Source organism: Falco rusticolus, chromosome 4 (genome assembly GCF_015220075.1).
Source record: "Falco rusticolus isolate bFalRus1 chromosome 4, bFalRus1.pri, whole genome shotgun sequence".
NCBI classification, from domain to species: Eukaryota; Metazoa; Chordata; class Aves; order Falconiformes; family Falconidae; genus Falco; species Falco rusticolus.
In genome coordinates, this window is record NC_051190.1 from 73719550 (window position 1) to 73744997 (window position 25448).

Below are 25448 nucleotides of genomic sequence, written 5' to 3' on the forward strand. Positions count from 1 at the left end.
TGGGTCATAGGTGGAAGACAGATGCCTCCACAGCTGGATTTAGCAGTAGGGCAATAATTCAGGATGTGGTCTGGCTTGTGGCAGAATCTGCAGTGTCTCTAAAAGAGTGACTGCCAGAAATGGAGAGCTGCAGGCCAGGACCAGAGGTCATACTTAGCACCAAAGTGTCAGAGGTTAGCACTGAGCCCGGTGTCTTTTTGGTCATTGGTGTGCTAGCATGTTCTAACTGCTGCCTCCTGCAGAAGCTTTTTGGACGATAATTGCTGTGGTTGTTTGTCATTACAGAAGTAACGCTGAAGGTCCATGTAAGCGATGCCAGCACACATCAGCCAGTAACTGAAGCCTTCATTGAGATTTTTACCAACCAGATCTCCATTGCATCTGGAACCTCAGGAGCAGATGGCACTGCCTTCCTCAAGTTTCAGTATAAGTTGGGCAATCAGCTGATAGTGACTGCTAGTAAACATGCATATGTGCCAAATTCTGCACCATGGAAACCTGTAAGATTGCCTGGTAAGAGATCTTTATTTTTGTTCTGAGGTAAGATTTTGCATCTAAAGGAAGTTACACAGTTTTGTATGAGAGTTTTAATGCTTGTGATCCTGGGTGGGAGGAAGAACATCTGTGTGTTTCAAAAAAAGCAAGGTTTCTTCCTCAGTTAATCTGTGACATCAGGGCTGTGCAGAGATTCACTCTCCTTCTGGCTGTCCTTGATACAGTGATACATCAGTTTTTAAACAACTCTTGGTGCTCTTACAGCTCCACAGAAACTACAAATCATTTCCAGATCTTTTTCTTTATGGGCACTCTGTTTCCAAGTACTTTGTTTCAAGAGCTGTGATGTACTCATTCATTTCTCTCCCAAGGTGTAGCAACAGCTGTTGCCCCGTAGGGTGTAGTGTACGAAATAGGCCCTGGACTTTCAGTTCTTGGCCATGTCCATAGGACAGTTTTCATCTGCAGTTATGTTATCCAGATGTAAGGATTTTTTTTTCTAACTTAATTAGCATGTTTCTTCCACAGGCAAACAAATATAACATTAATACTTGCATGTTAGTTTTTATCAGAATGCCTCAAAATTTTATGGCAAGTGGTACACTTGAAATTTGTTGTACAGGAGGGGAAACTGAGTCATGAAGACTGTTTCTATACTGCTAAATAGAACAGATTGAGGTTGGCTTTCAGATCTTGAGTTGTAACATCTAGATGAAGGTCACATCCCCAGTTTTCATATGACTTTCCTCTAATCCCCAGCTACAATTAGGGTCTGAGTAGTTTGAGAATGATCCCAGGCTTGTATTATACCCAAATCACACCTAAATACCACCTGAGATTGGATAACTAGCCCAGGCCAAAGCCATGCCAGGTTTTAAGGGCTAATATTTAAATTGTATAAATGATCACAGAGAAGTGTTCGATCACATACCTTGGCTTCATTTTATGCATTAATATCAACATAGCCAGAGGGACTGTGTGACTTGCCGCAAGGTCAAGCAGCAAATGTATTTTCAGATAGGGAAAGGAACTTGGATCTCTTCAAACCCAGAATTATGCTTTAGGCATTTCAACATGCTATTTTCTTGCCTGCATTTGCTTGCTTCAGATAAGATAGACTGACTTCTTCCACATTTCCTCTACTGTATTCTGCCATGTTTTCTAGCTGCTTAATGGAACCATAGCAGAGGCTAAGCCAGGCTCTTAGGTGCATAGTGAAAGAATAAGAAGCAGCTGAAATGAGTTGCAGCAGGAAGAGTTTCAAATAAATAAAAGGGAACAATTCTTTACAGCAGCAGTAGTCGAAGACTGGAATGGGTTGCCTAGAAAGGTCATGAAATCTCCATCTTTAAAGATACTCATAACTCAACTGGACACCTCCTTGCCTGGTTGAAGCAGGTGCCTTCCAGAGGTCCTTCCAACCATAATTCTTCTGTGACTCTGTTTAGAAATTTTCTTGATTATTTTTTTTTTTTTTTCTGTTTAAACAAGATGAAGTGCAGCTTCCCTAGCATACTCACAATGATAGGCATAAAGTATGCAATAACGGTTTCTTGCCTGTACCTTTTCTTGCCTTGTGTCTCATATCTTTCTGGCTCTGCCCTAGATCTTTTCAATGTGACCTACTCTTCCATGGCCTGGAGTTTGTTTGGTTAGGTTTTTTGCTTGTTGCATTTTCTTAAATCTTGATTTTGAGGGAAGGGAATCAAACATGGCATTGTTGTTTTGGTAAGTCATTGAAGTTTAAAGAGCAGTGATTGTATACATTTTCCACAAAATCTTTTTTTCCATGGCTGAAATGTGAACTTACCTCAGAAAATAGATTACTTTGACCTCTGATCTTCCCCTGTTGGAACTGGTAGATATCTTGCCATTGATTTAATTGGGAGTAGAATCCTTTGTTTTGCTTTCTGTACCTTGAACTTAATCCTTTCTTTGATTAAAGAAACAACAAGTTACAATTTGATACACCCTATGTAGAGTTAATAGGGTTGTTCTTTGAATTACCCCTTAAAAGGGACATGACATAAAATTTCAGGCCCAAGATACTTAGGATGTTATTTTTCATATTGAATAAGGTGATGCCTGTAGTCTTTAAAAAAACTTCACAAGAACTGTTTGTATTTAAACACCTATCATGCTTGTAATAGCATGGTATAGAACTTTTGAAAACCGTGGAAGTGGTGGTGGTGTTATTTTTAATCAGAGCTGAATGATGGGGAACAGGGAGTGTATTTAAATCTTACAATCATAGAATGGTTTGAGTTGGAAGGGACATTAAAGATCATCTAGGTCCAGCCCTGCTGCCATGGGCAGGGACACCCTCCACTGTACCAGGTTGCTCAAAGCCCCATCCAGCCTGGCCTTCTTTATTCTGCAGTGTGCAGTCTGGGCACACGTGGAAAGCAGAATCCTCATTTCCCAAAAATGCCTTTTAACAGTATTAGCAGCTGTCACCTCACAGAGCAGATACGCCATTCTGAGCAGTGTTCCACCCACGACAGTGGTTTAATCTAATGTGCCAACCTGTGTGGACACATTTACTTTAAATTAAATGACAGCCACAAGCAGGGAGTAGGTTTGAGAGCTGTAGGCTAGTAATGTTTAAAGTACTGTAACAGGACTGTGCCAAAGGATCAGGATTCTTCTGTCACACACTAGTATGCATTAGTTACAGTCTTACGTTGAGAAGCTGTGCAGTCACTGAACATGTGATATTATTGTAATAGCTTTAAGGAATAAGCATCGAGGGTTTTCTGTTCTCATAATTCGGCAGAAATGAACTTTTCTCATATTAACCAAAATAATTACTAGCTCTTTACCACTTAAGCAGGAGGATTATTTATTTACATAGCAATAAATGGTAGGAGGAAAAGATTAAGATCTCTTTTTCCATTAAAATATTTATCAGCAGAGCCATGACTCCACTTATTAACAGTTCATTAATTTAACATCACTTGAGTTGTTGAAGTGTTCATGATGGGAGATGTGCTCATCTATCTGCTCTTGGCTACGCATAGATTTTTTCATTGTAAAAAATTGGGAAGAAAAAATTGTGTAACTGGTAGTCTGTATTTAAGAGGACATTTTTGGAACAGTGCATGCAATGGAGAGAGGGAAGTTGCTGAGGCAGCACAGCTCAGGCTACCTGACAGGGTCAGTCAAAGCATGCCATGGTATTCACTGTGGTGAAATGTAATTCTAGGAGCAGAGAACGCTCATGGTATTTCTGGGACAGGAGAGCTTATTTGGAAAACAGCGACTCTGCAGAAAACATGTGAGTCATGGTAGATGAATGGTTGGAAATCATCTCCCAATGCAGCACTGCAAGAAAGCAGAATAATTTGGTCCTTAGCTGTAAAATAAAAGCTGTAAAGACTGAGAAGGCAGAGTATAGTATATCAGAACTTGTCTTTGGTGCAGTTTCTCAGGGAAATGTGTGTCCAGTTCTGGATCCATGCTTCAAGAAAAATGTTTAAAATGGCAGGGTTGTATCAAGAGTGATTAAAACACTGGAAAATACAGCTTACGGGGAAAGACTTGGAGCTGCTTCATTTATTTTGTTTACCAGAGAGAAAGTTCATAGGGTAATTTGATCATTGTCCATCAGTACCTGCATAGAGAACAGGAAGCGGGTTAAGAGAGAATTCTTCTGTCTAGTGGGCTTGTGTAAAAAGAAGATCAAATGACTGGAAGTCTAACCTCGATAAATTTGGATGGGTAAAAAGGCACTACAGTTAGTTAAAACTATAGTTAACTGCTGTCATAATTATTTACTAGAGCATTGGTGATGCGGTGTATTCTTCACCACTGGACTCCTTTACAAGAGTTTTCTAGTTTAAGCACAGCTATTGGATCTGAAGCAGTAACTAATTCAGGGAATGGTTGTAGTTATGCAGGAGTAAGACTGGATCATCACAGTCATCCTTCTGGCCTTAAAAACTATGACTTTCTGCCTTTGTCATGCTGAGAAAAGATAGTGCAGAAAACCCCAAGGGAAGTTTAGAGGTTATATATGCATTGTAGTCTGGTGTATATGGAAGAAGATGTTGGCATGGTTTATTGTATTGAGTTCCCCAGGGTGTCTAAATTATATTGGCTTTCTTCACACAAATTAATTGGAGTAGACACAAACAAATTTCCTAATTGTGTGGCCTTAGTGCTATGTATTCTAGGCTTTCTTACTTACGTTGCATGACATCTAGATCTGTTTCACATGTAGAGCATTGGAAAGAAAATTCTCAGCTGTACTTGCAATAACATTGTTTTTTATTTTATTTTTTTAATGTTCATCTATGTTTTTAAGACCATCTTTTAGATGATGGTTCTTCACAGTGTGTTTCTCCTAGTTTCTTCTTTCTCCTGCATTTCTCTCAAACACTAAAATTTCTGATCTTCAAAAAGAGAATATATGTTTTAAAACAGAAATAGTGTACAATCTCCTTATTTGTAGGTATCATCTGTATCATCTCTTGGATTAAGTAATACATATTAATTTAGAGGAAACTTATCAAATTCCAGAAAATCAGAAGAGTTTGCACTGTTCTTTTATTAATCAGTTCTGGAAATGTCTGCTTCAGCTTGTGGTCACTTCAGAATGGGATGAGTACTTTCCAGGTACAAATGTGGGATGCTGCCCAGTTACCAAATTACTGGTCTGCATTAATCTCCTCCTCTCCTTCTATCTTTGAAAGCCATACATGGACTGCAGGCAGGTCTACTTCTTACTGTTTTCATGGGTGCGGGAGTCAGGTGTGCCCAGTGGCTAGTCCCATACATATTTCTGGTCCTCTGGGTCTTTAGAACTTAGCATGAAATGATACCGTGTTCTTCACTCTCCAAAGATGTGTGTGCATACGGACAGCCCCTTTAAGGAATGTCAGTATCCAGTGGCAAAGGTGGTCCTTGCAGGCAGATTTCTTGCAGCAAATACCGTTTATCTGTCCCCTTTTACATCACTGGTGGAACGACAGTAGTTCTGCTATGTATAGCACTCTGCAGCGTAGGTGGTGACTCAGTAAGGACATGCTGTATTTTAAAGCAAATTGTTCAGACTTATTCATCATACTTTGCCTTTTTGTATGACTTTTTATGTAAGAATCTCAAAGTATTTAAAAGTTAAGTTTCATTAAAATATTCCTGAGGCAAGAAGTATAGCTGTTTCACAGAAAAATAACTCAGTCTGAGTTAGTGTTTCACTCCTTTTTATGTAATGACAAGTCTTTCTGTGGATCTGGGAATTATAACCCAAAACCCTGCTTTACACTGCACTATTCTGTACTTTGAGCTACCATGCATGACTTGGAGTCAAAAGAGTAGAACATGTTGTTTAGTTCAGTAATAATTACCCTGGCAATTTAATTATTTGGTTTAGAAAATGCATGTGGTTTCTGTCATGTATACAATATGATTTTAATAGTTTGGGTGGCCTGCTTTTGCAAAATTGTAGAAGAAAGTAAGTGCTGCTGTTGTTGCCTTATGGTTGTAAGAATTCAAATACCACTTCTCTCCCACAGTGTTCTCTTCACTGAGTCTCGGCCTTCTTCCTGAACGCTCAGCTACTCTAATGGTCTACGACGATGTAGTCCAGATAGTTTCAGGATTTCAAGGTATGCTGGTTTTTGGAAGTCAGAACTGAAATTTGAGAGACGCTAACCAAAAAGCCTGACAGCCTGATACTTTCTGAACTCGCTCCCATTGGTGAAACTGGTATTTCTTGGGGAGTTCGTCTGAGTTCCCTGGGGACTGCATCTCTGTGGATAGTTTTACAAAACTGATCAGTAGCTAAATTCATCCCTAACTGCTGTGGTTTGGTTTGGGGGGATTTGAGTTACTTGATAATAAACAAGTTTGGACTTCTGTGTGCCATTTGAGAGCTAGAGATTGAATGACTTTTGCTATCTGTTGGATGCTTTTTCATCTAGCCTCATTTAATCTTCCTTGCAATAAACATTTTCTGATGTTCTTATTGTCTAAGAATTTTCTCTGGTTTTGTTTCTTGCTTCCTACTGTGAGTGCCTTAGAAATTTAGGGTATACAACAATTGAAAATTTCTTATATCTGCAATGTTGTATACTTTATATAAACTTGCTTTTCTTAAGTACTTCCTGTGGACCCCTTACCAGACTGGCTGCAAACCCACATACTACAGGAGGAAACTCACTGTGTTAGAAGAATAAAGTTCGGATCACCTTTTTGTAGGGCCACAGAAGTTAAAATAACTGTAGTATTAGTCAGATGAACACTGTTTTCTGAATTGCACAGTAAAGAATAAAAATGTTTATCTGACCTAACTTAGCTCAATTGATGTGATAGCTGAGATAAGTCTGATAACAGGAGAACAGAAGTTTTTAAAGATACCTTGATCAACCAAAACAGGGGGACATCCATCCTGTTAGCACTTTTGTTGTGCATAAACTGTGTATTATTCACGTGTATTACAATTACTATAATTTTAAACTCTACCAGATAGTTAATAACAGGGGAATACTACCTTCAATAATATTCCAAGATAACAATGTTTTATCTGAGGAAATATATTACAGTTATGGCTTCCTGACATATTTTTTTACGGTTAGAAACCATACACACACAACAGGCTTTTCATTAATGATAGCACTAGATACAACTGGAGCTGAAAAAGCACTAAACAAATTAGGTAGTTGATGGAATGCTCAGAAGGAGCTGGAGAACAGCACAGCTGCCACACATATATTCTGCAATTTGAGAGCTGACGTTATCTAATGTGGTAAATTAGATGGATGGTGAACTGCGTTAAACCACAAGGGATTCCTTTAGACAAAACATGAAACATTGTTTACCAGCAGTATTCTACTAGCATGGTGTATTAAATACTTTTATTCTTATACAAATGTGCTAATGTTATGCAAATAACTGAAAAGAAACAGTCTTTTCATGTTTACATCTTCCTTTCTTCAAAAAAACGGGAGATGTTAAAAGGACATCTGTAACTGCCAAGTGACACTCATAAATATTTTGCACGTAATCTTGCTCCCTTCAGTGAATTGATCCAGGGTGTTCCCAATATATTTAAATTAGAATAATTGGCTCTGCTGGTATAGCAGAGAAAGAAGATAAAGGAGGAAAGTGGTACCTGGACTGTTCTAAGGGTTGGGATTTGAGCTCTCTCTCAGTCTTGCCCAGTAAAAACTGTTTTGTGGGACCAGCCCACACTCCTTTTCTTGGGAATTCTCCTAGGATAAAAACTAAATGAAAGGCAGCCTAGACATGGTACCAGTATTTGAATGGAGTCTCCCTAGTCTCCATGCAAAATCCCTGTGACTTAGTTTTTCTGATATTTCTCCAATTTATTTCCCAGTAACTTTGCAGTGCTTCAGAAGAGGCTATCAGAAGTTACTTTAGTACAAAAGGGAGAGCAAACCAGAACTCATTATACCGGGAACAGGCTGGGAATGCTGGTGTTTGAAGCACCAAAGGGAAAGAAAGGCCTGTCTACTACAATAAGTTACCAGTTGCTTTTGAATAATTAATCAATCAAGCGACTTATGCAATTGAGAAGTTTGTCTGAGTTTATGCAGCCAGCTTCATTTTCATGATGGCATTACAATCCGCTGCTGTGGTCTGTCAGTAATTGCAAGGGATGGAGCTTGCCAGCCACTGGGTCATTTAAGTTATTTAATACTGGCACAGCGATGAGCTGAAATTCAGCATTCAGTGAAAGGGAGCAGTATGGGTACCCTCTATCTGCCTTGACATCTGAGCAATCAGAGCATGAATTGATCGTGCTTCAAATGTTACTTCACATTGAAGCACAAATGCCGGTGTGGTGCCACGTGTCATGCATCCAGCCTGACAAGAGGTGCCTTACGGGGACTCCTACATCTTCAGGTGTGCACTGGCAAACTGGAGCTGACAGCATTCGAATCATGGCTGGTGTGTTCAGAAGAGGATGTTTAAAGAAGATAAGATCAGTGCTCAGCAGTCCTTTACCTCGTGCACTTGGCAAGTGGAGAGAGCTTACATGTCAATTCTATACTTGAATATGTTTGGAGTTTGTTTGGATTTTGTAAATCAAAACTGGATATTTTCAGTAATAGAAGCTATAATAATAATCCACTCTCAGTGATAAGTGTTGGCTTGTTGAAATATACTCTTAAGAGTCTTTCTCTCCATTTTACCACTTCCAATTCCCTCAATAAGTCTATTCCCAGGCATATGCCCCAAAATCCTTTATGGCCTTTGCTAAAGGAGTATATTGGATTGTCTTCTAGCAAGGCAGTGAGAGAAGGCAAAAGCCTTGGTAGCTGCATCCCTCACAAGTCCTTCGCTGGTAGCTCCTGGCCTTCTGCCTCTTTGAAGTCTCTTTTCAGGTTTGGGGAGACCCATCTGAGGAGCTGAAGGGAGAGTTGGGGTAAGTGGCAGGTTTTGGTTGAACATCCATATCAAGGAGTTTGTTAATCTAGGGTGTGAATTAACTACTCTGCACTGACTTGTATGCAAATGCACTATCTACAGAGGCAATTATTTCTTCCATCTTAAAGCTTACATCCAAGTTGATTGCTGTACAGGTTTCCAGCCAGGTTTGGGGCTCAGCCATAGGAATGCTTTGCTTTGTAGGATTCAAGAAACCGAGGTTGGCTTTCGGGGTCCTGCCTGTCTGGGTAAAATTTGGCATCTTACGCCTCTGCCAATGCTACAAAATAACCATTTTTAATAGAAAACCTCAGAGCTTGCATGACCTACTGTGTTACAGACTCAACAAACACTTACTTTGGGTTTAGTTCTTAATTAGTTTGATCTTTGGAAATATAATACCTGTTCTTTGCAACCTGAATAATTCATCTTAACTAGAGATTTAGTAGAAAATCCTACAATTTTACATTGAATTGTTAGAGATAATCCTAATGCCGGTTTCTTTGTTGTGGTGGGGTTTTTTTCTGATTTCTTACTGTGGATGTTTATCCCTATGGGCTGTAGGAGCCTGTTCAGCAGTTCAGTCTGAGGTTCCCAAGTACTTGAGCAGATCTGTCCCTGAGGTACAGCAAACTACTATAGTATCGCAGAGCACTCGAGAGAGAAGCCTTCACTGAGTTCATTGCAGTTGATTTATTTAGTCTTTTATGTCGTTTTCCATTTAAGACTAGAAATTGGGTAAGGCAGATTTCTTCCCGTTTCACATGGGTGGTGCTCAATGACTATCTTAAACACTTAAGGATACTGCCAGTTGTGAGAGCCTGCTGTAAATACTTAAAATGTTTCAGAAATTAAAAAAGAAAAGTGGTTTTATAGCTTTTTCTTGCAGAATTACCAAAGAAATGTCAGCTTTTTGGAGTTACTTGCCCACCTGCATAACAATTTTTGTTGGCCAATACAGAGTTTATTCTGTGGAATTTATACTTTCTCATGGCTAGAGCTCCTGCTAGAAAATAATGCAAGAAAAGATTCCAGTCTCCTGGTTAATGACATTGGCAGTTATAAAGCTTAGGAGTTGTGAGTCAAGCTCTTTAATCTTTCTCACAGTGGAGTTACATGTAACCTAAAAGTGCTTGCCAGAGATTAATAGGGGAAAAGAAGCAAAATTGTTTTGAGTTGACATCTTTGAACTGCATAATCAATGTGAATTAAGAAAAAAACCTGCTTGCCTCTTGATGTTGTGCCGTGTGGGGAATGTTCTGTGAGTATGCAAAATGAGCTCCGGAGAATACAATAGCTTTTGATTTAAAAATTAATTTGCATGTTGCACACACAAACTTGCAGATGGAGTCTTGCTGTGTGTTGCTAAACAGTATTAGTGGTGAGCATGTACTGAAAAAGACTACTGACTTTATAAACTGGGATTTAAATGAGACATGAAATGCCATAGTACATGAAATAGTCTTAAATCTTGTTGAAGCAAAGACCCTTCAATTAACACCTAGTCATCTCGAAAAAAAACACTAAAACTGTACAAGAGAGAGAAAAAGAGAGAAATCTTATCTGCCAAGTAATCTGGTTCTGGTTAGATGTGTTTTTGCGTGGGAAAATATGGAAACTCTTTTCACCCAAGCTTTAAGTGAATCTTTTTATCCAGTGATTTAAAGAAAAAGTGACTATTATCTCAGTACTAGAGATAGTTAATGTGGCCAAAGCTTTGTAAAAATTAAATGCAGAAATTACACAGTTTAGTTGGGACTTATAGGTACGACTATAGGTAGAATTGTCTTTTAGAAAATCACTTTAAAGAGGTGATCCAGGGAAATATCAGTCAGAAAAGCTTCTGACATCAGGTGCATTCACAATTTTGCTCTGTAATATTTGGAAAAAATAATGGCAACTGCAAAATAAATGTAAAAATCCTGGTTTTCCTCATCTTTTGTATTAGCCTTCTGATGTCTCAAGAAATTGCAATTCATAATTAAAAAAAAATCCTGTATATGTGCTTCCATAAATAAGAATGCCTAAATATTCTGCCCACCTTGGATATAAAGTCACTTTTAATTTTTTTAGGTGCACGGACTCAGCCACAAGTTCACTTTCAGAGAAGATCTGTGAAATTACCAGAGAACACTAGCTACAGTGATTTGACAGCATATCTGACTGCAGCAAGTTCACCCTGGGAAGTGGACAGTTTTCCTTATTTGCAGGGATTAGATGGAAATGGAACAGGTAACCCACTACTTCAGTTTTGCTCTGATTTCATACGGTCCAGGGATCAACTTTTGACCATATCATTTTTTCCATTCCCCATTCCAGCAAACATTCTTTAAAATTTGGGTGATGTGATAGGTCCTACCAAAATGCTATTCCTATAAGCAAGAGAACAAGGTCCACTATCCCTTAAATGGGGCCACTGAACAGCAAAGATGAAGACTCCTTGGCCTTGGGAGATCAGAAAAGTTTGTTACACTTGTAGTTTAGAGCTGAGCCTCCAAACATATCACACGTGCACATACAAGAACGGAGATTAATGTGAAGTGACTAAAGAGAATTTAACTTGAGGATGCCATAGAATTCTTAAACTTTTTCTAAAAATGAAGTGTCTATATATCAAGGATTTCATACTCTGTTTTTTCAGCTAAGTGTTGTTTCAATGGCTTTGTTAATACTTTTGAATCCAGCTTCAGTCAAAAATGTGCAGATTCATCTAGCACCAGAGGGAAAACAATGGAAATTCATAGTAGAAACACAATCACTGTTAAATTCAGAACTGTAATACATTTTTATTGCTGCAACTGCCTGTTACTCTACTTCTCATTTAGTCTTGATTGAAATAATTGGTAGTGTGTAGGCTAGAGAAAAATAGAAGGATTGAGCATAGAAGTCTTCAAATTCTTAAAATGCTGGTGTGAAAAGGAGAATAAAGTTTTCTCTGTGTCCATCTTGGGTTAGAAAGCAAGCAGTAGACTTGCAGTGCTGCAAGAGGGATTCAAGACTAGTGATTAGGAAAACCTTGCTGAGGTGAGGATAGTTTAAGCTGTAGAATCAATTGCTTGATGGTGTTGGACAGAGATAGATGATCACCTGTGAGGATGGCATAGGCATAGCTGAGCCTGCTTTGAAGCAGGCTAAATAACCCCTCGAGGTCCCTCCCTGATGTTTCTTGGGATGGATTTGCTTGTGGTGTGTTGATCTAGGTGTCTTTGAATGCTAGGTAATGTGTGTAAATGGTGTGTATTGAGCTTGCTAGCTTTTCCCTGAAGAAAAAAAAAAAAACAACAACCCACAAAATAAGCTTCCCCTTCCCTTTGTACAAATCTGAATATCTCCTTTTCTATTACAATTACAAATGTGTCTGCTACCTTACTGCAGTCCTTCTGTCTGCACCAGTGAGTACACCTCATCCTATCTCTCTGTCATCTCCCTATTCTCATCTTCAGCCTTCAGTCTCCTCTGGCTCTTCATACTCAGACACTATCAAGTATCTCATTATCTTTTTTAAAACAAAGGAATGCACTTAATCTCACTCATCTGTCTACTTCCTCATCTGCTTTCTTTTTATCTCTAAACCCACTGAACAAACTGTTGACTATGTGTGTGGGATTCCTCTCTCCCAAATCTTTCCTTAGTGCTCTGCAACCCAACTTCCCACCATTGCATTTATTTAATGAAAACAGGTCTTGCCAGATTTTAATCACCTCTCATGGGAACTACACAACCAGGACATCATCATTCTCCTGTTTTACCTCCTAGCCTCCTACAAAACAGATGAATACACCCTTGGTTTTTTAGTCTTCTGTATGCTTGCATGATGGGAACTTTTCTACTTGAGCATAGGGGCCCTGGTTTTGATGTTTATTAGCCTTCAAGTAAAAGTATGTCACAAAAGACCAAAATGACCAGCAAAGGAATGGGTTTTAAGAGACTGAGAAAGAGCCTTGTTTTCTGAATACTGTAGTATAGCATAATACAGATTATACAAATACAGTATATTTGTATGTGCACTATAGTATAGGTGAAATATCCTCTATTTTTAGTAGAAGTTTCTCCTGCTGTGGAAAGATGGAGCTTTAAAATCCTAAACTTCGATTGACTGACTTTTCGTCATCTCCGAGCGGCATGGTGAAGATTTCACCTGAAAAACTTTTGAAGGAATAAAACATGAGATAATCTCCTGCTGGGTATTTTTTAGTATTTCTGTTCTCAAGAGAAAAAGAAAAATATGTACAAATTTTAGACTTCTAAAAAAACTTAGCAGTAATTTGCATGGGAATTTTGCAGTGTTCCAGAACACTGCCCCTTCCCTCTCTTCTCTCTCTCCTCCCCTTCCCAGTTAGTCCTCTGTTCTTTCACAGTTTATTTACATTCTGTAGAGTTTTGGAGAGGTCCTCCCAGCTAATCCGCTCAGTTCTCTGGCTAGTATTTAGCCAGGGTGACTTAACAGTTGTTTTAACCAAAACCTATTATCTGTGAGTTCGACAGTTTTCATAAAATCCCAACTGGGTGTTGAAGTAGTAATACGGAGTGGTGAAAATTCACTGCATGAATCAGCATGTTCCAAATGTAAAAACTGAAAGAATTTAGCTGCAAGTAGTGACAAGCCTGTATAGTGTTAGCTTATTGTTTGTATTAATCACCAGTTGGAGAGCAGTAGGATGGTTTCACAAAATCATGTTCTTTTAACCAAACTAATGCAGTAATGGACCGAGCTGGCTAAATAACCATTACTGCTGCTGATTTGTTTCTTTATGAAGAGTCAAATCTAAGTCACAGTGGATTTTCCTCTGACTATTTTTAGAGCCCTTTACAGGTCACCAGATGTCAAAAATGACAAGAAATAAATGAAAGCTGACATTTATTGAAGTTCATTCCAATTTAATTTGTGCTTGTGCTTATCAGTTTTATAGCATGTGAGAGTTTCATAAGCATTGATTTTAATTTACTTTCACAACAGAAAAGAGAAAACATTATCTTTTAATGATCATTTACGTACTGTGCAAGGTGGCAAACTGAAGGATTATTTCTTCTTGCCAGAGGTCAGTGGATTTTAGAAATTTCTTCATCCTCTAATGTAATTTGTTCAGCCTAGTACTGAGCAAAATGTCAGTGCATCTTAAGTAAAAGAGATGCAGTGTTTCACCATCAGAATGCTTTTTCTGGAGCTGAAACCTCGTTTTTACTGAGGTTTACTAATTTCATTAAGATATTAGGCAGGTATGCTTTATCAAGACAGTAATGGAACAAAAGTCAGAACTTTCAATATCTATAATTAAATAAAATATAAAAAAGAATTAAATCTCAGATATTGAACTAAATGTTTCTACAACCTGAAATTATACCTTTTGTCATTAGGAATTTGTATATAACAGAATGTGGATAGGTTGTGATACTTGGAAACAGGAATTTTTCTGTGATACTTGGAAACAGGAATTTTTCTCTGATACCAACCTGAGAAACTTAGGGGCCCAAGTCCAGTGACCTGGGGACAAGCATCAATCTGACAGAAGTTATAGGTGCATGGCAGAGGCAGTGGATTTAATGATCAGGGATAATGGAACAGCTTTTTCCCCACTGATTCTCTCCTCTATATCTGTCTTTTATATTCTAAGGCTGGAAGGGGATGATACTGTGCACTGTTGGAGCATATAATATACAAATGCTTGGGTAGGCTGGCAACCTTCCCCTGTGCCCTAGCTGAAATTCCAAGCCTTATTTTTCTGTTTTTTCTGTTAGCCGTGTGGCTTTCTTATATGGCCATCTTCAGAGTGTCTGTTTTCTCAATACTTTCATCCCTCCGGAAGATAGCTTTCTGCCCCTCTGTTCGCAGTAGATCAAAGCAGTGTGTATGCCCTTGCATGTCAGCAATGCAGCAGTGACACTTGCCTTGAAATCTGGGGGAAATGTGCATCAGAGTAGATGCTATAGTAAATAAGCCACATGCAAAGTTACTTCTGGTTATTTTCCATGTCTTCAGTTTGGCACCTCTTGCAAAATCCAAAGAATTTAAAATTCTGAGGAGTTTTGTCTTTCTTTTCCCTTCCTTTTGCCACCTGCACCTCCACCCCCTACCCATGCCTTTCCTGGTAGTCTTAACTTTGGTGAGCTGTTACTTGGAGATACTGAATTTAGTAAGGGCAATCGCTTGAGACTTAACTGTTAAGAGAAATCATAAAGGTCCTAATGCTTTCCTGCTATTCCCTCGAATGTACTCATCCTCATGAGCACTGTTGCTGAGGTACTGCAGGTTCCTAAGGACCTTTTGTGCCTCAGCGTTGCAGGTGGCATACCACTGCTGGGTAGGAATGTGCTTTTGCAGGTACTTTACACTGATGTAAGGCACCAGGATTACAGGAGGGGTAGTACCCTGCTCCCTGCCAGCCAGGCACCCCTCTGCCTTCCCTCAGATTAGCCCCACACCAGGATGAGTGGCTGCGTGACCCCTGGAGCCAGCACAAAGGAGAGGGCACAGCTGCTGCTCGTAGCAGCAATGTGGACCTGTATGGCTCATGCCCCTTGCAAAACTAGAAGCTCCATCTCTTCCAGTTTAATCTGCTACTGCTATTGTTTTGAGCTCCAGATCTCCTTGGTTTTAAACCTCAAGCATTTTCCCCCTGAATACATCTATATGTCTGTGGTATTTCATCCCTGTCACTGATTCATTTGGTTAAATGGTTGAAGGGATAGAATGCTTTTTCAAATCATACTGTCATGAAATAACATCCTTTGGCATGCAGCTTAAACATAAAGAATAATTATTATCTTAACACAGATAAGAAGATAACACTGTGGGTCCTAGTAATCCATTTACCTTGGTTTATTTCAGTGAGACGCCAAAGGAAATACATCCTGGCATTCTTAAACATACAGTGGATCATCCTTGCCCTGTCACTGCATGTTTGGGTGTGTGTTAGTTATAATATGGGCATGTGAGATTTTTTTTTTTTTTTGCCATGATTATGGCTGTGATATTTATTTAAGATGAATTAAGATGAGAAAATATATGCAGGAGATTTTTGTATTGGAGTTTTCTTGTCTTCAGAATTTTCCAAAATTAAGTGAAAAATACAGAAGCATATATGTCTGTCTTGTGAATTTTGTAAGGCAGGGTTACTGCTACCATCCCTTGAGAAATATGTTGGTGCAGTACTGCAGTGTTGAACCATGTGGGTGTGTGTATCTTAAATTCTGGGAAATTCTGTAGTCACAGTGTTCATTCATTCTCTTGGTAGGAAACAGCACTAGGTATGACCTCACCCCTGTCACTGCAGTCAGTGTTCATCTCCTCAACAGTGATGGGACTCCAATCCCCGTGAATGGCCCCATCTATGTAACAGTGCCTCTGCCAACAAACAGCAACTTGAAGCACAATGCACACGTTCCAGCGTGGAGGTTTGACCAAAAATTTGGTAGGTAACATCTCATTGTGATTCCCTAAATGGCTTCGTTTGTCTGAAACTAATGTCTCACTCATTTATGACGCTACCATAGTAAGGTCTTCACTGTAATGTACAGAAATCTGCTTTCTGTCTAAAAGGAGAGAAGAGTTTTATTGATAAAGTAATGCAAATATATGTATGTATGCAAATATACTTCAGTAGCATTGTGTGCCACTTCTAGACAAAATCTTTTGTAAATGTACCATTTTGCAATTATTAAATATTTTATGTAAAAAACATCTTGAAAGAACTTGATTTCACCTACAGACTGAGAAACAGAGACACATATTCACTACAGCATTGAATTGGAAGTCTGGAGAAATGGAAACTCGCCTTATCTTTGCCAGCAGCCAGCTTTGGTCCGTCTCTTGTCTAGCTCAGTTTCCTGCCTGTCAGATAGGAAACATAGTACTGACTGCTTTCATAAATCACTTTAAGATTGACTAATACAATCAAAAAGGAAAGTACATGTGAATAATTAAAAAAAATTATGAAATATTTTGAAAAGACAGAATGACTGATCAATATGAGCTGTAAAATACACTCAGTTTTGTACATTGCAAGATAACGTTTGCTATTGTGAACAATAATTTTTCCAGAAATATGTGGTTTAGGCTCTATTTCTGTTTTGGTTTGTTTTTTTTCATTGCTAGCTGGTATACCATGCTGGCTGGCTTTACACCTTCGAAGTGTAAAGGATTAAGGGGTGCATAAGTCTTGTCCTGGTGATTCCCCTTCAGTTATTGCACTGTGCCTACTGAAGTATGTACCAGATGATTGTTAAGAAAAAGAAGTGAAAAAAGAAGAATGGAAGGTGAGAAAGGTAGATGCTGGGAGGAAGGGAGGAAGAAAAGAAGAGTCAGAAATGTGGATCTGTATAGACAATTTGTGGGATTTTGTCCCTGCAAGGCAAATGTTTTGAGCCAGTTTATGATCACATCTAGAAGTAGAGCAATGAGCATGAAACCAGTGTGTTAGAGGAAGGGGAGGGGAGGGAGGAAGAGAGAGGTGAAGGGGGAAATAACATTTTTGCTTCCTTCCTGCCTCTGTTTACTGAACAAGGCGACGTATTTTCAAACAGCATGCCTATAAATCTTTTGTCAGACTTCAGCTGTATTAGAGAGTAGAGCAGTAGAATTTAATGAAGAATAAATCTGAATATGATATAAAAGTGAATAGTAGAAAAAAAGTGCAATGAATGGATTCCCTTAACTGTGGAAACAGCACTTTTCTTGCGGTGCCCTGGCATTAAGTTTCACTACGGTTTTCCTGAAACTGGTTTTGATGTGTGATTCTAGAAACTATTTTGTTTTCTCTTGTTCAAAAAAAGACCAGGAAGACTAACTCATGTTTACTTTCTCCACAAGAAGCAGTCCATCCCCCTTCCTGTCAGCTGTGTTATAGCTGCAACCCGCCTCACTGCTGGTTACTCACTGCTAGTGCAATGATTCTGATTTTGGTTATGGAGCTTTCTCATTTATGGCCAAATTTCCGTGCCCCTGCGGTGGGGCCACAGAAGCTTTCTCTTAGTATGGAATATGGGGTTTACTTTTGTATATAAAAGCCTAGTTACCCTATTGTGTGCGCTATCTATTAGTATAGATCAATACAGGTTAGTTAATTACCGTGGCAGGCTTGAGGCTTCCAATCTTAAGACAAGCCCAGCCTTGTATGATTCATGCCAAACTGCTGGAGAACTTGTGTTACTGGAAGGGGAAGGAGTGAGGACCACTAAACAAAACGCGTCTTTGTCAGGCCACTTAGCTTCACAAAGCCATGGAAAGGATGGTATTGAAGACGTTATGCTTAAGCTCCAGCTTACACTTCAGCTGAAGTAGGCATCTTTCTGTGCAACCAAAGGTGTTGAACAAAGATGCATTTAAGCTCTGACTGCAGCATGCCAGTTCTAGCAGAATTTTGGCCACATCCCAACCAATTTAAATTACAGTAGCCTAATTTAATAAGTAGAGCAGCCACTCTCTCTTATGCAGGCTACATTAGCAGCCTAAGGGCTGTCAAACTAGCCATATGTAGCGTGAACATGGTGGTACCCTGTCATTCCCCATCCCCATTGTGCTTGGACTGCGAAGGGGAGAGGATGGGTGATGACTGGGATGGCTCCATGCTGAAGAAATCCTTAACTGGCAAATAAGTTTTGTATCCCGTTTGCACTGCCAGACCTGTGCCTTGTCAGGATAGGACCTCTAACCTCATTATTCTGATTGTGTCTTTCATTTCAGGAGCTGCTTTTCTCAGTGCTAGTTACGTTGCAGTCTCTCCTTAATAGATTTTCAGTGGCTTAAACTTTCACACTTGTATATGAAAACTGAGTAAATGCCAGAGATGGAAAACTAACGCTGTATTACCAGGCAATAAGGCAAGGCTTCTCTCTAGTGTGTGAGCAGTACAGTGGATGCTTGTTCGTGCAAGCTATTGTTTTTGTTTAGAGTCCATGCGGTTGTCGTCATTACTGCATGAGGTATAATTTCTGCTCTAAAAAGCAGAAATACTTTTCACTTTTAGAGCGGGGAGTGGAGAAGGGAAAGAAATACTGCGAATATATTTTAATCCTTAGAATCTCATGTATTTTGCTGAGCTCATGATGTACTAATATAAACCCAGTGGCATCTGATTGGAAGTGCAGAGATTTTCATAGTTTCTACAGGAATTAGGCATATTTGCATATTACAGCAGCCAAAAATAATTAATGGCTTTTTAGGATATTTACCATAAACAGTCTGTATTTTCATGACCTCAGTTTCTGTCCTTGAGAGATGACTGGGGAGAGAAGGGGGAGAAGTGGCATAGTCTACTTAAGGCTGAGGGTGGCTCCATTGACACTGATGAAACACACAGTCAGAAAAAGCAGGCTGACATCAAAATAAGACAATCTGCTGCATCTATTTTATACTGTTCCAAATGAGATTTTTCATTACAAAACAAACTCACTGCCTTGCACGCATAGCAAGCAAATTAAAGCAGTAACACCTTTTTGAATAATTAATAAAAGGAAGAACAACTGTCAATGCCCTGGCGAAGTTTTAAGGTAAACTAATACATCTGACCTTGCTCTTGTGTTGGAGATGCACTCCTCCACCTTTCTCTGCAGCATCTCTTAGTGTTGGTAATAATAAGCACAGATGCATTGATGTTACAGGGATGTGTACACTCAAATGCAACTTAATCATTCCGTATCATTGAGATACCCATATCTCTTGTGTTTCACACTACTGTAGGAGAATGGTTTTATTTCATAGCACACACTTAAAGGCTTGAACATAACAAGATGGGGATTCTCATTTTTATAATCAGGATTGCTCAGTGGGGTTTTCTGGTTTGTTGGCTTTTTATTTCCCCCAAGCGCGGAGTCTTGTTTTTCTCAAAATCTGAAGGGGCTGAAAAACGTTTGGTTTTTTCTTTATCCATAAACAGATGGTTGGGATCATGGCTTCCTCCCTGTGTATTTGTCTTGATAGCAGTAGGATTTACAATATATTAATCTCTCTATTCTTGGACACCACATTTCTATTCAGGACTTCTTTTTAGCCTTGTCCTCTTCAGTCAGAAATTAATACTGCAGGTCCCAGTAGAAATGAAACTTTGTACCTCCTGTATCATTTCCAGCTCCCACCAGCTGGACTGAATAACACAGCACTTGCTCAGCTGTATTCTCCTCAGCCCCATTTAAATCTTTTATGCTTTATGTTAAGGTGTCTGTTTTTCGTTGGACTCAGTGAGAAAAAACTGAAAGACCAGCATTCTCCATCTTAAGCCCTCAGTTTCATTCCATGTGGTATGGAGGAATTATGTTGCACCTAGACCTCTAGATCCACATCTACAGCTGTATGAAGGACTTCAAAATATTACCAAATATTACAGAGTGCATAATATGGAATTTGGATTTATTTTTTGGTGACAATATTGATGCATCTGCTAGTTTATTAATCCCACCAAGTAACAGGAAAATATTTCCAACACTGGCAAAGGCCTCTGGGAGTGAAGGAGATAAACCGCCACCCTTTTGCTCTTCCTTCTTAAAATGTGTTACTTCTCATGCACTATGTGCAAATGAAGTTCAGAGTACTGTTTCTCTGTTCTTCCTCCTCCCTGAACACTTGGTGTACATCTTTGACGTGACCTTGCTGTCTCTAAACTACTGGCTTCTTCACAGAGGAGGATGTTTCCCCAGTGCCTGCAATCTCAACCATGTTTTAATGTAAAGCAATGGCAGAATACGGAGAAGAGTATCTTGAAGAACTCTTTTTATAGCTTTATAAAGCATAATACTTTATGTACTCTGCTGTGCTTGGTCAGTGCTTTCTGATTGCATTTAATGCCATAATAGATTTCTAAATACATTTGGAAATCTGGTACTTACTTTTTCTGGATGACGTCCTGCCTTCAATGGTAGAATTTCCATTGATTTTTTGTAGAGTCAGAATTTCCTGATGTTCCTTTCTCAGCAAAATGGAGATAATGTTTTCTGTGCTCAAAAGAAGCTATGATGATAGGCTCATGTATAAACAGTATTGGTGCCTACTTAAACTTGACTGCAGTATGGTTTTGCTGTATTTTGTGGAGGTAAAATGATTCTTGGGTTTTGTTCATAGTGTTTATAGGGAGAGAGCAACAGCTGCTGTCAGGCAGAAAATGTAAGCGGGTTACTGTACATCGACCTGTCTAGTTCACTGCACATTATTTGTAAAAGTCTTTGATTTAAGCTTCCCACGTGGTAGCAATGATAACCCATCCAAAGAAAAGAATTACTTATATTTTCATAGCTTAAAAATAAAACATATTCCTTTTTGGTGTGAATTTGGTTAACTTCTGATTGCCATCACATTCATACACTGCATGAGAGATAGAAAATAATCATTTAACAAAAACTTTTGCAGTCTGTTGTTAGATCTGACACTGGGTATGAGTACATGCCTCTGAGCTCAGACAGATGGCCTGCATTTGGACTACACGCATCTGTGCACATGACCTGGGTCTTCATGCACTTCTGTGTGGGTTTTATTGGGTTTTCTACATGTGAGGAATGGACGTTTCAGGAAAACACACTCCCTGCTCCCAAAAGATTGAATTTAATATAATCAGATCCAGAACATTTGGTTCTAGATCAGATTCATTGGTAATATTTATTTGCAAATTACAAGGAGAAAACCAAACCTCCACAAAATTCATAGTTACACTATTTCTGTAGTTCACAAGTTCCTTGACAATTTGATTTTACTTCCTTTTTTATCGCAGCTGTAAAGGTTAAATTATTCTTAAACACTACTGAGGAATACAGATTTCTAACTAACTGCTCTCAAAGAATTTCATATTTTGTGTGTTGCCATAGAAATGGCAGCTACCAAACCCAGCTTTTTACCACGTATGACATCTACATAATAGGTGCAGATATAATTGCATAGTAGTAGACAGACCTCAGCATTGAGAGGAAAAGAAGCTCTTCCTCTGATGCTTCACTGTGTAGCTCACTGAGGTATGTTCTCACTATCGTGATTCCTCTGGAGCGGTGTGGTGGATCACAGGAGGCAGTTGTGCTTGTTTATCAATATGTAGGTTGATTTTTAAGTGGATGTTGTGGTTTACATATGCGAAAGTGATGTGAATGGATTATGCAATTTCTCCCCATCTTATATACCATCTGAGCTGCGTTTTTGGCAAAGCAGACATGGTATGGCATGATGGTGGAGCTTAAGAGGATGCTGAAGTATAATCGGGTTGGTGCCAAAGTAGCGATATATGCAAATAATCTACTATTATGTAGCCAAGGAAATAAAACTGAAAACAAATAGTGTGGCTTCTGGGAACAGGGTTTAGTAATGGACCTTCCGTTGTATCACGTAGATGGCCCTGTAGCTCCACCTACAGAGGGCATGCAGTAGGAGGTGGGAAGAGGTGGACATCAAAATATCAGAAGTGGAGAAAAGACCATTGTTCTTGTGCAGCTGCTTGAGTTGGAGAGGACTTGGAGATCGGTGGAAATAGAGGCAGGAGTGCTCAGAGCAGGAGTGTGAACTCTCTGGGTGGGGCTGGAAGAGGCTGAGGAGGACCTGGGCCAGCCTTCCTCTGTGGCCTTGGGGATGGTAGGTCAAATCTCTTGTGTGTCTGCTTCCAGTTCCAGCCTGAGAAATAGAAACTGAATGTGAGTGTGATGTGAGGCTGAATGAAGGAGAAGGCATGCAGTGTTTTGAATTGCCTTGTGCTTTTATTTATTACTTGTTCTAATAATTTTGTCAATAACTGACTGAATGTGATTAATAATGTGATACAGCGAGTATTAAGGGCAGCATCTTTCACATATACCAGTAACTAGCAATGGTGGTCCAGCAAGCATAACTAAGCTTTCACTTTTGAAATGCAATTGTTAACCAGTAATTATGTATGGAAGTAGTTTTCTTTAATAGTCTCTTCTGTTCTGGCATTCTGGAAGGAACTGCTAAGGGGACCAAAGCAATGCAAGCAGTTCTCAGTGTGCCCTGTCTTCTACCCAGACGTAATTAAAATTATTAAATAATGAAAACTGGCATGTTTTTTTGTTAAACGCTTGATAGGTGATGTAGGAGTAGAGATGGCAAAGACTACACAGCTTCTCAGACACAAGTAACAAATTGAACCATTAGACTTCCTTGCAAAAATCTTCAAGGTATGATGTTAAAAGCTTTTCCCTTAGAGTACACCAAATAACGGTGGTGCTGCTAGAACAGTAGCAGGATTTAGCCCTGGAAGACTTGTGTAGCAAATTCTGTAAGAGTGGAAGAATAATGAAGGTATGAGCTCAGAGCAAGGACGTTTATTTTTTGATGTTGCCTAGCAACTCCAAAACCAAAATTGTAATATTAACTTAAATGCTACAAATTTTTAAACCCGTGTGTATTGGGGGATGGGGAGGAGGAGAGTAATCTCTATCAATATTCAAGAAGGAATTTTTCAGCTTCCACTGTTAGTGCCTTCAGCATTTTAGAACATGAACAAAAGTAAAACCAATAACCCCATCCTTTTGTAGTAAAACTTCCTGTGCTGATACAGATTAGAGGTGATTTTTGTTTGGAAGAAGTAATCTGATAAGCAGCTTTCAGCAAGTAGAATGAAAAGCTACAATTTATGTATGTCAGAACATGCTTTAGGAAGTTATTTTCACAAACTTAACCTTGATTAACTCTACGTTATAACATTGCCATTTGAAGTGTCTAAATCAATTACTTCTAGGAACACTGTTAGTATGCTTTGAATATCATTTGCTGTCTCACACTCTACCTGATAACAACCTGCCTCATTCCTTTTGACACATATATCTCCATTTAACTGTGAATCTCTGCCTAAGACATCATAGACATCACAGAAGAAATCCATGCTGAAAGAAAAGCACTTCTTAGTAAGGAATATTTATTTAAAACATCTATGCTATTAAGTATTACAGTTAAAAGTATCTTTCTTTCCAAAATTCTTTTGTCCAGGGTAGATAATCTTCTGAATAAAAATAAATTATATAATGGGATTATGCTTAATTTGCTTTCTGGCTAATTAAATCCTCTTATTTGTCAAACCTATTGGATGGAAATAATTCATGCTGTAAATAGCACAATTTTAGTTCCCTGCTTGAGTGGGATTGGATGATCCCATCACCAGATACAAGAAACAAAACAAAAAGCAAACAGTATTTGATCAATGGAAGAGTTTCCTACCAAAAGCTCACATGTAAAAGTAATTTATGGAAAAAAAGCACCATCGCTACCGTATATTTAAACACTGACAATATTTTGACTTCATGACTGTCCTTAGGGGAAGCTGCTGACTACAGCACGCTCCTCTGGCAGTCATTTACCAGAACTGTTTTGATCAGTGATAGGAAGAATACACAATCAAAGTCCTCAGGAGTCACTGCAGCAGTAATGATCTGGGAGGCTCTGAAATGGTCAGCTTGGAAAGTTAAACCTGAAGTAAGCAGTGTTGTACATCCTCCCAGTGAGCAGAGTTCTGTGCCGGAGTGCCATCGTGCAAACTCCCCTCACAGCCAGCACACAAGAGGGGGATTTGTCTCCTTTCTTCTTGGCTTTAATAGGAGTCATATGCGTGTCTCTAGAGCAGATGGCCTGGTGTGGCAGTCCTGCCTGCATGAAGTGCGGTCCTGCCTCACGTAGGCCAGTAGGAAGTTTGCCGTTTGCTTGGGCTGGAGCAGCATGGGATTGTCAGCGTGCATGGTCTCACACATGGAAGCCAGAGAAGCATACGATTCCCTGGATTTCACTGCAGATTAATTTAAAATAATAAGGTCTAGCTGTAAAATATGGAAGTAATGTCTTATTCAGTGGCATCGTGCATCTAGACTACAAAAACAGATCCATTTGTGCTGCCTGGATCCAGCAAGCTGTCACATGGAGTAGTTAGTGTCTTTAAAGACAATAGGACATCTCTTTTTTGGGCAGACTGGCTGTACGTGCAGCAACATAATTGTGCAGGGAGATAGTTGAATAGCTGTTCTGTAATGGCTTTTCTGCAGTAGCTGCCCATCTGGACACTCTCCTTGATGAAAGTGCCATTTTTCAGTCTGATTTAGAAGTAAACTAAATTAAATTACAAAAAGACATTTTTAGTGCGGCATGTGTGTTGAAACGGAGATTTAATGTGCAAACCTTTTGCTGTTAAATTTACTTATGATAACACGTTCTTGCCCCCATTGGCAAGTACTAAAAGCTGCCTAAGATAAATAAGCATGTTCATCAAAATCAAACTTACTGCGAAGTATTAAGATGCTTCTCTCTAGCAGAATTTATTTCTTCTGCTCTGCTGAAATCTTCAACCGATATTCGGGTATTGTTGCAGCCAGATGTAGGTCAGCTGTCTTTTATCTGATTGGGTTTTGATTTGTATTTCTTTTCATGTACTTTCACTTTTGCATTCTTTGTAGTATTAATGATGTTAGTTCTCTTACCTTGCTTCCATACACAACAAAGGAGGCTGGGTTAGCTGCTTTATAAGCTTTTAAAGAAGAAATTTGTTAAATGACACCATTTATTCCAAAAAGTCAGTAACACTAAATATAATTTTGGTGAGGAAAGAGTTAAGAAACATCTTGGTTCTCCTCCTGTCATTAGTTTGAGCCAGGAG

At 39.1% G+C, this 25448-nt stretch overlaps 1 protein-coding gene across 3 annotated transcripts in view; it reads left to right on the forward strand.

The window, feature by feature from the left end:
- FAM171A1 (family with sequence similarity 171 member A1) overlaps positions 1–25448 on the forward strand; it is a 90465-nt gene that overhangs the window by 52257 nt on the left and 12760 nt on the right. Inside the window, exons 2-5 of one of the 3 annotated variants that reach the window (XM_037385453.1) lie at positions 286–513; positions 6012–6104; positions 10963–11121; positions 16122–16298. In XM_037385453.1, coding sequence (XP_037241350.1) covers positions 286–513; positions 6012–6104; positions 10963–11121; positions 16122–16298 — 657 coding nt within the window. The remainder of the gene's footprint in view (positions 1–285; positions 514–6011; positions 6105–10962; positions 11122–16121; positions 16299–25448) is intronic. The other 2 variants (XM_037385454.1, XM_037385455.1) reach the window with 2 other exon arrangements.